General features: G+C 42.4%; 2 protein-coding genes across 2 annotated transcripts in view; both read left to right on the forward strand.

Moving 5' to 3' along the window:
• Window positions 1–12,482, forward strand: part of LOC310872396 (ectonucleoside triphosphate diphosphohydrolase 2-like) — a 249,295-nt gene that overhangs the window by 34,789 nt on the left and 202,024 nt on the right. The window lies entirely within an intron of this gene.
• Window positions 1–12,482, forward strand: part of LOC310871908 (uncharacterized protein) — a 29,035-nt gene that overhangs the window by 3,462 nt on the left and 13,091 nt on the right. The window contains exons 3-7 of the mRNA XM_083783545.1: window positions 1,289–1,436; window positions 3,903–3,999; window positions 4,693–4,952; window positions 8,042–8,540; window positions 8,647–8,810. Of these exons, the coding sequence (XP_083639671.1) occupies window positions 1,289–1,436; window positions 3,903–3,999; window positions 4,693–4,952; window positions 8,042–8,540; window positions 8,647–8,810 (1,168 nt within the window). The remainder of the gene's footprint in view (window positions 1–1,288; window positions 1,437–3,902; window positions 4,000–4,692; window positions 4,953–8,041; window positions 8,541–8,646; window positions 8,811–12,482) is intronic.

The raw sequence follows: 12,482 nt of genomic DNA on the forward strand, positions 1-12,482 counted from the left end.
CACACCCAAGGGTCGCCATGCAACATGCAACTCCTTGCAGTCTTGCAACCATTATTCCCAATGGCATGTTGCAAGGAGTTGCATTGGTGTGGTTTGTTTTGTTGCAAGGAGTTGCAGCTGGTGTGATTTGGGCCTAAAAGGGTCCATTTGGTTTCATTTTACACTTTTGGCGACCACCTGGAGCCCCCTCAAGGACCACTGGTGGTCCGTGGACCACTGATTGAAAACCACTGAATTAGAGTGAACCTGAACAGATGTATCATATCTCTGCTATTGGAAAGGGGGGGGGATACAATTTTCAGGAAATGAAGAAAACCTTAGGCTATATTTTTAAGACAATGCAATACTGCCTCGTCAAAGTTGGTATTTTGACTTTATTGTCAATTACTTGCATGATAGGAGGAGAGGTACGTTGTGGAGTTAGCTGCTTTAGCAGACAGTTTGAGTTTCCGGATTACTGTGATATTAGTATGGCCAAGCCAGGCTAAGTTTGAGGGTCCAATGGAGTTAGGTTTTGTCCGAAGCACTTTTCATACATTTCATTGGTTCAATATATTTTTTAACCAACACACACGTAAAGGGTGTGTAACGGTGTACACACCATTATCTCTATCTCCAAGTTGTTTAGTTTTTAGTTCGTATTAACGGCAACAAATCAAAATGTAGCCTACTGTAATTGCCATCAGATCAAGAAGTTGAATCGGTTTGGTCTTAATAATCCATTAAAACCGGGAAATTGTGTCATTTTAGATTGTAGCTATTCAAAAATATCAAATATACAACAAGCTCATGGCATGTCAATTCGTGTGGCGCGCTACGAGCTTGTAGGTCTGCTATTTTTTATTTATTTGAAGAACGACTGACATAGAAACATAGCTTTTTCAGAAAACTGTAATTTTTAGAATCTGATCTCAGGTCAGAATGGGTTAAGTATCTATTGGTTGACTCCAAGTGATGCTGCAGCTTTGATGGCCTAGTGGTCCAGGTGCATACAGTATAAGATCTGGCCTGACAGCTCGTCTCTGACACATGCGCACGCACACGCGCACGCGCACGCGCACGCGCACGCGCACGCGCACGCGCACGCGCACGCGCACGCGCACGCGCACGCGCACGCGCACACGCACACGCACACGCACACGCACACGCACACGCACACGCACACGCACACGCACACGCACACGCACACGCACACACACACACACACACACACACACACACACACACACACACACACAACTTTAGCATTACAGTGAATGAACAAGATGCGTCTGGTTTATCGTTGCAGATCCATGCCTTCCTCCTTCAAAGGGACTTATGGGAAGATTGTGTACGATATCGAAGCTAAATTGGAAAGGAGTTGGAGGATGAATGAAACCGATTCGAAGCACCTCAACTTTGTCTCCAAGTCTTTCCCCAACATTGGCCACCTGATGGTATGTACATATTATGTTCCAGTTCATGTTTGTTGAGACACTGCAGAGCTTTTCTAAAGGCCAGGCCACAGCCGCCACACCAATGCAACTCCTTGCAACAAGCAACATCTTGCAACCATTATCCCCAATGGAGTTGCATTGGTGTGGACTGGCCTTAAAACTGTTTTGTTCAGGGGTCATCAACATGTCCTGTACATAGACAAATGTGTCTGTGACAAAGGCTTGGTCTTGTCCGTGGAACATTTTAGATTTTATTTTTTATACCATTGTAATGTTCTTCTTCTTGATCATAAGACAGAATTACTGAATGTCAAGTCTCCAGGCTTTCTTCAGAATATGCTCGACACTTATCAACTATGACACTATGGCATATTAGGACTAGGAGTCCAACTAGTACTAGTGGTTCTAAAATATTTTATTTGCAAGGACTGGTCTGCAACCACCTTTACTCCAGCTAAACTTTACTCCATTAAAACATTTTAACCCATTCTGACCTGAGATCAGATTCATACAAGGTTTTCCACTGGACACACACTGGTCTGATGAACCCATTCTGACCTGAGATCAGATTCTAGAAATGTCAGTTGCTCTTCGATTTTTCAAAAATAGCAGACCTACAAGCTCGTATCGCGCCACTCGGTGGCGCGATATGAGCTTGTAGATCTGCTATTTTTCAATAGCTAAAGCACGACATGATGCTAACACCAAAATGGGTGCCCGTTCAGAATGGGTTAAGAGCCATAAACGTCAAGACGTCTAATTGCCAATTATGTACCGGATGCCACGGACGACAAGACGTCTTCTTAAAAAAAAAAAAAAAATAGATATTGCATAATAGAATTACAAATTCTTTCTCTCTTTATAATGGGAGAATTGGCACTCAAAGCCTAAACTGGTGACCACCAGGTGGCGCTGAAAGAGTTAACAAAAACACACAATTTAACGTTTTTATACATATTCATTACTATATCCATAAATGTACCAATGATGCCTACTTTAGATAGTTTATACCAAAGGGCATCCCTCCAGACTGTATCGAATGCCTTACTGTAATCTATAAAGGAACAGAATAATCACTTATTTTTAAAGCAAAATAATTCAACAATGTGCTTCAAGAGAAAAATATGGTGGTCACTGGTGGAGTAGTTTTTTCTAAAGCCTGCCTGGGTTTCCCTCAAGATAGAATTGTCTTCACAGAAATTTAGCAGCCTTGCATTTAGTACATTTTTGAACAATTTACCCATGCAACTCAGAAGCGTAATCCCTCTATAATTATCACAGTCAGCAGTATTGCCTTTCTTGAAAATTGGTACGATCATGGCATCATGCCAAGTGTCCAATCTTCAGGGAAGATACCAGAGTCAAGGATCTTATTAAACAGGGCCGTATATAGTGTCACACTAAAGCATCAAAAAACGCAGTGTTTTGAGCTTGTAGATCTGATACGTACGTTTGCTGCTTTTGAATTTGAATCCTGAAAAGTAACTGTTTTGGCCATGAGGTTTCCAGGATATAAAAGATTGATGAGGTGCTTGTTATCAATAAAAGTTAACGAGCTCCATCCCTACTCAGAAGGACCGCAGTCGGCTTCAAACCTTTTCTTGCTGTGAGGCAACATTACTAACTAACCACATAAGACAAAATGAGACATAAGGAACAGAAGGAAAGGAAACTGGCCAATTGCAGCATGTCTTCTCCGGGACTTATCAATTCAATCCAAAAGAGCTGTATTTGCATGAGAAAACAAAACTACAAGCTCCCAACGCATCACTATGTGACCAGTTGTGATATAATACACCACAAGGAGGGCTACTATATGGTGATCAACACCTCAAAAGTATAGCATGATCTCAAGTGTATTGTTTGCTGTTATGCTACAATTCCATTACTTATATTAATGATTAGAAAGCAATGAGGTCATTCTGTTGCTCTCCCCAAGTTGGCAGAGGGAGTAGCACCCAGGATTACATTAGACAATTTACACTGGGTGAGAAAAATGGGTTACAAAATTGTGGGATAAAAAAAATGGGAAAAGAAAGAAAGAAAAAGTACTTTGCTACTTACAGCATAGGATAGCCATTGCTAGCATAAAGGTAAGGTAAATAAGGATAATATTGTCGTTTAATTGGGCGCGTATAAGCAGATTCAACAGGAGAAGGGCGGCGTTGAGAAATGCGCTGGTGTTACGCATCGTGCAGAGGCTGTGTTTTTATTTGTTGACGCTTGGCTCGTCGACTGCATGCATTCACATTGGAACGATCCGTATCTGAATACACTTCAACGGTCCAGAGACCCTCCCCCCATGCGGTCCCGGGGACGGTTGGGCGATCCGCTCCCGGGAACGGTACGCATCATTCACACTACCACAACATCTGCCAAGTGGTCCTGAGTGCGCACCCGGGACCATAGTGTGAATCCCCTATCGGAGACTTTATCTTCTTGCTGTGTGATGTGTGTCTTTTTCAGGCTCCCCAATGTGGTTCTACGAATAAAGAGATGGGCATGTTCTCCAAAGGTCAAGTACACATGGACGTAACTGTCGACAAGAGGGCTTACGCTCCAGGTAATGTCACCACAACTGCTGTATTCTGAATGGAGTCCATAGTAATCAATTTAAAGTTTTTTACTGTAAACGCTTATTCTGTCCAACAGGTACCGGTATATGCAACTGCAGATTGGTACTGCACTGCCTTTCCGACTCGCTCAATGTTTGATGATGAAGTCAATATTTGAACTCCAGAAATGTATTCTGATTGACTTTCGAATACTTTGTGATTTTCTTTGTACTATGGATTTTCTAATATCCATAGTACAAGTTATTAAGTATTTTATTTTTTGGCATTCTCACCCATGAGTAGACATTTCACATTTGAAGTAAACTATACATTGAAATAAGCTCTGTATGCAGTAAATAAATATCTCTGTCTTAACTCTGTTCATATCATTGACCTACTTAGTTCACACTTGGCTGGTGTATTGGATAAAAATAAACTGACAAGACAGGAAATGTGTTAACCACAGACTAAACCACTAACCCTAGTAGTTTCACAATTCAAGTAAAATGTAAAATAATTGCGTTAGACTTTAGTGGACGATTATTTGTCATACAAATACTTGTCATTTATGATTTAATTATGTTTCTTTGCATTGAACGTTTGAACATGTGAATAAGAAAATGCCTTTTAGGCAAACATTGCAGTATTGTTACTTTTAGTAAAAACTAAAAAAAAAGTGAATACTTTTTCCACCACTGCAGGTGAGACTGTGAACATTGTTGCCAAAGTGAACAATGCGTCATCCAAGGAAATGACACCCAAGTTCAGTCTGAAGCAGAAGGTGGTGTTCCACGCCGATGGCCATAGCAAGTATGAGAGCAGCGTGTTGAGCAAAGTGGTCGGAGACGTCATCAGTCCCAACACAGAGAAATCCATCACGTGTAAAATGACGCTTGGCTCCAACATACCCCAGACTATCCAGAACTGTGAGAACATCATCATCCTGGAGTACGAGCTAAAGGTACGGGGGGGGGGGGGGGGGGGGGGGGGGGGGGGATACTCCTGGCCAAATATAAAGTGAAAGTTGCTCTGTCATACATTTGTTGTAAGTTTGGTTCCCGGGCGGTCCACTCCTAGAAATGTAGTAAGTAAAGTACACATTAAAATGTACTTAACCCATTCTGACCTGAGATCAGATTCATACGAGGTTTCCACCGGACACACACTGGTCTGATGAACCCATTCTGACCTGAGATCAGATTCTAAAAATGTCAGTCGCTCTTCGATTTTTCAAAAATAGCAGACCTACAAGCTCGTATCGCGCCACTCGGTGGCGCGATATGAGCTTGTAGATCTGCTATTTTAAATAGCTAAAGCATAACATGATGCTGACACCAAAATGGGTGCCCGGTCAGAATGGGTTAAAGCAGCACTGTGTAACTTTCCTTTTCTACCCTAGATATGAACCCGGTTACTTCACCACTTTTCAACCCATCTTCATATAATTGGTCCTCAATAATGTTCATAATAAAATACCACCATTTCTTCCTACTCAGTCTGTGTCTCATAGGAGGGCTATGGGCAGTTCAGAAACCCATCCACCAGTGACACCATTGCTGTTTCTATTTGCTTGGATTCCCCATCAATGATGTCACTACTGGACGGGTTTCTGACACACAGCCCACAGCCCTCCTATGAGACACAGGCCGATTACATTTTTCATTTTTATCAGGATTAGTGAGACCAATTATATGAAGATAGGTTGAAACATGGTGAAGTGGTCCTATAATTAAGTGCTGAGATATTTACCATAGAGGATATGCGCATGCATAAAGTGAGTGGCAAAGTGAAATGCAAAGTGAGTTTAACGTTGTTTAATGCAATCAGATAGGACTTTTCTGTTTGTATGCATGAGCAGTCAAGGCCGGAAAGTATTTTTTGTCACTCAGTACGCCTTCCTGCATAACTTCCGGCAGAGCTACCAACCTGCACACATTTTGTGTACCAACCACACAATTCTAGGTGTCTATACGCCTAGAATTGCGTGGTTGGTACACAAAATGTGTGCAGGTTGGTAGCTCTGAGTCTTCCGGGTTTGATGAAGATGTCACTGAGCTAATAGAGCCTGCCTGCTTGCTCGAGGGATAAACTGAATCTTTATGTCAAAATTCGTGTCAGATCCTGTGTCTGTATGACCTTTCTTTGACACGAGAGACGGGAGACAAAATACAACCACCCCAATTGTATTCATTAAAAGTACATGGTGTGGCCTAAAGTGTATTAGATATAGATCAAAATTCAATACATTCAGTGGACTTGACAAATCTTAAACCGTGGGGCAACCTCAGACGGAGATAAAAGCAAGTGACAAACGTTTGGTCTGTAGATTTGATAAATGATCAATCATGGGACTGGACTGATGAGTGGTGGGAGATTCATTCCTTAATCTATCTAAGTGGTTTGAGATGTCATTGGAAAAAAAGTGTTTAGGGAAGTGAAAAGCGTTACTGAGCAGATGTGGAAGGCCTCAAGTCTTCATTCAGAGACGTGAGGATTGAGTTACAGAGACACACAGAATGGCCCACTATCTATAAATGCCTCTGTAAGTCTGTAATCGACGGAGCTCGAGATCCGTTCGCCCCACCGACTTCAAATTTGAGACACTCGTTCCACACCACCACAGGGAGTGCAGCGACTGGTGTCAGTCGGACCCACGGTTGTCCAGAACAAGCACAAAAGCCTCTTCCCAGGCGCTGGACCTGATCACCCCTATATCTCCATATATGGAGCTGAGATGTTCTCCATATTTGGGCATGCCTGACAAAGAAAGAACTCCATATATGGGCATAAAAGGGACACGAGACATAATAACTGGGTGGGGCTTGCATTTCCAACTTGCATCGTTCCAAGAGGCCAATGCCCAACGAGCACCGCTCTAGTAAAGTATAAATATAAGAAATATGGTCATTATGAACAGTATTGGACATGTATAGTATGTGATAAGACGAGGCTTGTACTCAATCAATAAACAATAAACACATTATACAAACAGCAAACATAAGTTGGGACATAATACTGGCATAGCTCACCATATATTATCAAAATGCATTGCAATACAGTGAAAACGGTACCCCCACAACAATGAGACAGTCAGCAGTGAACAATATAGGTTTAAAACACATTTAAAATGACAACTACCTTTTTCCCCTTTCCAGCTGGGCGCTAAACTCTGAGTAACCATGGCGTGGCAGTTCCGTCCGACCGTTCTGTTCCATCCCGAACACATGACAAACAAACATTTCTCAACTCATGTTGGGCTGGCTTTAATAGTCATCTGGTCCCAGTGGACTAGTGTGCTTCCGGTGTTCCTGGAAAATCTTTCAAAATAAAAGCTTTTCCGTTCCGCGGTCCTTATATTAACTTCGGGTGCATTTACATATACAATGTCTGCTGTGGAAAGGGTTCATTCTCAGCTGTGTGTTTTATCCAGCTTAGGTTTACTCATTTGTGTTGGGCTGTTGGCATAAGCAGGACACCTGGTGGTCAAAGATGTAATGTGCATGCTAAGACTGTATGTAAAAAGGAAATAAAGGCAGGCAGAACAATGCAATTCAGAAAGGCAATTTCTGAAAAACATTTATTTATGTTTAACCCATTTAGACCCGAGGACGCATCTTTGTCACCTTATAGCTTTTAACCACTTTAACCATTATTTTAAACTTTAGCTGTTTGTTTTTTAAATCGTGAAAATGTGTGATGAAATGTGTGATGATCAGATGGAGGTTGGCAGCCAATTACATATAGTACTTTGGGGGTCCTTGACATGAAATAGTTTGACAACCACTGACATACAAACCTAGGTTTTTCAGAAAACTGTCAGGATTTAGAAGACATTTTGTAGAATCTGGTCTCAGGTCTAAATGGGTGGGTTAAGTACCGTAAGTCTTTAGATAATATGAAAGGATACCTGAAGGAATATGAGCTGACATCTAGATAGTATGAAATATCTGTGGGAATGTGAACACCTTTACCAACTTGGACAATAACGTGTCAATGAGACTCATTATCAGATTATCAGATTATTTAATTAATCTGCTTCTGTATTCTTAGGCATATTTGGACATCAGCTTTTCTTCGGACCCAGAGGTCAAGTTCCGGTGGTCCTCCTTCCACTCGGATACATGGATCTCTGCGGCGGCCAGGGCCAGCCGGGGGCCTTCGGCGGACCAACCAGCAGTGATTTCCCCCCTCCCGCTTTTCCTCCGGGCCCATATCCTGCTGGCCCCCCAGGTCAGGTCCCGTATGGACCCCCGGCGTATGGACCCCCAGGTCAGGTGGCGTACGGACCCCCCCCAGGTCAGGTGGCGTACGGACCCCCCCCAGGTCAGGTGGCGTACGGACCCCCCCCAGGTCAGGTCGCGTACGGACCCCCAGGTCAGGTCGCGTACGGCTACCCGGCCGGCCCAGGTGCTGGGCCAGGAGGATACCCCGCACAGCCACCTATGTACGGTGCTGGGCCAGGCATGTACCCCGCCCTGCCCGGCGGCGGGACCATGGCAGGGGGTTATAACAACCCGTTGCCGACGCAGCCGTCTCCTTACGGCTCTCCGTTCACCTCGTCTTCGACGTCTCCAGTGAAGCATCCTCCTCCTGCGTCTGCGCCGCCTCCTCCTCAAGCATTCCAACCACCTCCCTCTGCGCCGGCCCTCCCCCAGAAGTCCGACCTCCCCCCCCCACCGACCAGCTGTACAACATGAGCCTGTCGGACATGTCCTCCCCCTCCGCCCCGTCGTACAATCTGTCCGACACGTCCCCCTCCGCCCCACCGGCGTTCAACCTCCCGGACATGATGAACACCGACTTCCTGTCCCAAGAACAAGTGCCTCCGTCTTATACGTCACTTTACCCGGAGCCTTCCTCCGACACCAGTGCATCGGGTGAAAAGAAGTAGTGGTTTCCAAGTGGTATACTGGGGTTAAGCTTGATTTTATACTAACCCTATCGTAGCAGCTTGTAAGGTCAGCTTGTGTCAACTCGGCAAGCGACGTCGTAGTACAGAGTGGTTAGGTTGACACCTTGTGGCCTTGTAAGTTGTAACACTTCTCATCCACCACAGGCATTGACTTTCTTACCTTGTGGCCTTGTAACACTTAGCACCCACATGCATTGATGTGTCACCTTCTTGTTATTTGCCATATGAATGCTTTTATATTTTGGAATTGTGTACATTACAAAATACTATACATACGTAAATGTCAGATTTTATCCAGCTACTGTATATCTTGATGTTTATTACCAACCCCTACTGATAAGCTACCTTGACCTTTATTATGTGTCCACTAGGAACACTGACACCATTTCAGGGTTACTTATTTACCACGCAGCCTGGAAAACATGGATTTGTCTTATGCAGTTTATTTCCAATCTTGGGAAAAGTGTTGTTCTGGAAAATATTGTATCTGTAAAGAGATAACTGCAGATCAGGTTAGATATTAGATACTGTATATAAAGCTAGATAGAGGTAAATAACAGATGCACCCTAACACAGTGGTTCTCAACATTTTCAGGCTGTGTGACCCCCAAAATAATCTGGGGACCCCCCCCATCCTGACAAGCACTTGTAGAATTGTAGAAGCTGAGGCATTACATTTTTTGTTTGCCTCCGTTCCACTGATAAAAACACTCCATTCCCATTGAAATGCATTGGCAGAATCCGCCCTCATAGGTAGCATAAAGTGAGCTGTGATTGTGCCCTTACAGAGGATAACCATGTTGCATACTTGTTTGACTTTAACCCATTCTGAACGGGCACCCATTTTGGTGTTGGCATCATGTTATGCTTTAGCTATTTAAAAATAGCAGATCTACAAGCTCATATCGCGCCACCGAGTGGCGCGATACGAGCTTGTAGGTCTGCTATTTTTTGAAAAATCGAAGAGCGACTGACATTTTTTAGAATCTGATCTCAGGTCAGAATGGGTTGAACAGACCAGTGTGTGTCCCGTGGAAATCTCGTATGAATCTGATCTCAGGTCAGAATGGGTTAAAGAAGAAAGCGAGAGCAAGCACTCAGTTGAATAATTCCACGTAACGGTGTAATGGGTGCACGGTTCAGGAAGACATACACTGTGAGAATAAATACCAGCACTCACGTGGTGTCCTTTTAGGATTCTTGTTTTTCTTATTCTTGTTTTATTATTGCAGTCTTTTGATGAGGAATAGGATAGGAATTATGATCATTGTGAACATCGTGAGGAAAATGACCATTTTCCCACAGTTAGCGGTCACTATGAATGTTTGTTTTTACTTTACAAAAAAAGAATAAGGGTGGCTGGGAAACTTTAGGTGACCTGATAAGATACTGTAACTTGTTTATTGCAAGGAAGATGACTTCAAAGAGTGGATATGGAGTCCACGCTAAAACTATAACGACAACAGTGGAAAACCATGATTATCATAATCTTTCCAAATTGACAGGCCATGGCCACATTCAACATGTCATGTTTAACACATAATTGGCATTGAAAATGTTTACAGAACAATATCATTCATCATTGTGGATGCTCGGATTATTATCCTGCAATGTGATACGCGGGTGCGGATGGCAGAACAACAGTGCAGAGAGGAGGGAGTGGAGGACAGTGTTCCAGGAGTCCTGAGTTGCTGTCGACTCGGCTAGTCCACACCCTTGCATCGCATTATGATTTCATTATCTTTACAGTTATCATTCTTGGTGTGTGGATGGCGGATGCCATGGATGGCCCTTTTACGGTCAGGCCACGTGTTCCGATGGCTCTTGTGGGAAACGGTGTCATGTTTTCCGATTAGGACAGAGGTTCCACTGTTCCACAGAATAGGCCTTTGTTATTATGACATGAAATGTAGAAAGGAGGAAGCGGGAAGAACATTCTGAACGGGCACCCATTTTGGTGTTGGCATCATGTTATGCTTTAGCTATTGAAAAATAGCAGATCTACAAGCTCATATCGCGCCACCGAGTGTCGCGATACGAGCTTGTAGGTCTGCTATTTTTTGAAAAATCGAAGAACGACTGACATTTTTAGAATCTGATCTCAGGTCAGAATGGGTTAATCAGACCAGTGTGTGTCCAGTGGAAACCTCGTATGAATCTGATCTCAGGTCAGAATGGGTTAAATTGTGAACGGCATGAGATGATTCTATGGCTGAATAGATCCAACCTACTATAGTGTGTATATATACAACCCCTTTTTTATGTGAAATACTTTAATAGAAAGGAAAAGAACCATGTTGCCAATGCCATTCTTTAAAAGCTAAACATCTCTTCCACGAATAGGCCTTCTGTTTTTATTAAGCCATGTCACATTAAGGTCAATCTATGATGACATCATTGGTGGAAGCTGTGAGCTAGTAGCGCAAAAGCAATAGCAAAACGGCCACATCTTACTAACCAAAGTGCATGATGTTTTCCTGTATTCTCTCAGTAAAATCAAATGGCTGTTTGATTCTGATATTGAACTTGGATATATGTGAGTTGTGAGTTTTACATGTAGATTCTGTATAAATATATAGTTAAACCTAATTAGCACCCACCTTACTTACACTGTGTTGTGTAACTACCTTTGCAGTCTCCACATGGTCAACTTCAGTTTGCTCAAAAATACTGATGGATTAATAAATCAATTAATAAACATTTCCAAAAAGGAGTAGGAATAATAATGCCTATTTATTCCTACCCCAGTTCACATATGAGGTGCATGGTCTTGGATATACTAACCACTATATTTCCTCTGACTTGTGAGATATTAATAATAGACCTGGGACTCGATTAAAAAAATTAATCTAATTAATCAGAGGCTTTGCGATTAATTAATCTAGATTAATCGCATTTTAATCGCATATCAATATTCAACCCGAGAACAGCGAGAAACCTTTTTTTTTTAATGTTCTTTGGTATCCCAGTGAATCAACGAATAGTGACTACAGGATACCACTAATTTTCAACATTTTACTAATATACCTGTTGTGGAAATAATAATAAAAAGTCACCCCATTCTGTGTTGCCTGGAACTGGAGGTCTGAAAAAAAAATAGTAACAGTATCAAGTACATCTCAGTGACATCACAAAGCTGTACTTACTTCATATTGTTACTGTTTTTTGTCAGACCTCCAGTTCTAGGCAACACAAAATGGGGTGACTTTTTATTATTTCCAGTTTTCAGTACTATAGAAAAGCGCCCAGTGAGAAACGTTCCGCGGTGAAAAAAAGGTGCGATTAATTTATTAATCGCATTAATTTAGTTAATCGCGATTAATTTTTCTGTAGTTAATTAATCTAAATTAATCGCAATTAGTCCCGGCCCTAATTAATAAATGTCTGTTGTTGGTGCATATTCTCTGTAAGCAAGCGAATCGATTTGCTCTATTGTGAACTAACAAGTCCTCCATAAAGAGCTGGAATTCAATTAGCTGAGGCTCCATTTACAGTACCCATATTCTTTCTATTTTAGTTGTCTACTCTAGTATAGTACATTGGAAATTGTATGACATGATGTATTTACAGTATTACCCC

The sequence above is a fragment of the Protomyctophum parallelum genome, assembly GCF_964188405.1.
Source record: "Protomyctophum parallelum genome assembly, chromosome: 15".
Taxonomy (NCBI): domain Eukaryota; kingdom Metazoa; phylum Chordata; class Actinopteri; order Myctophiformes; family Myctophidae; genus Protomyctophum; species Protomyctophum parallelum.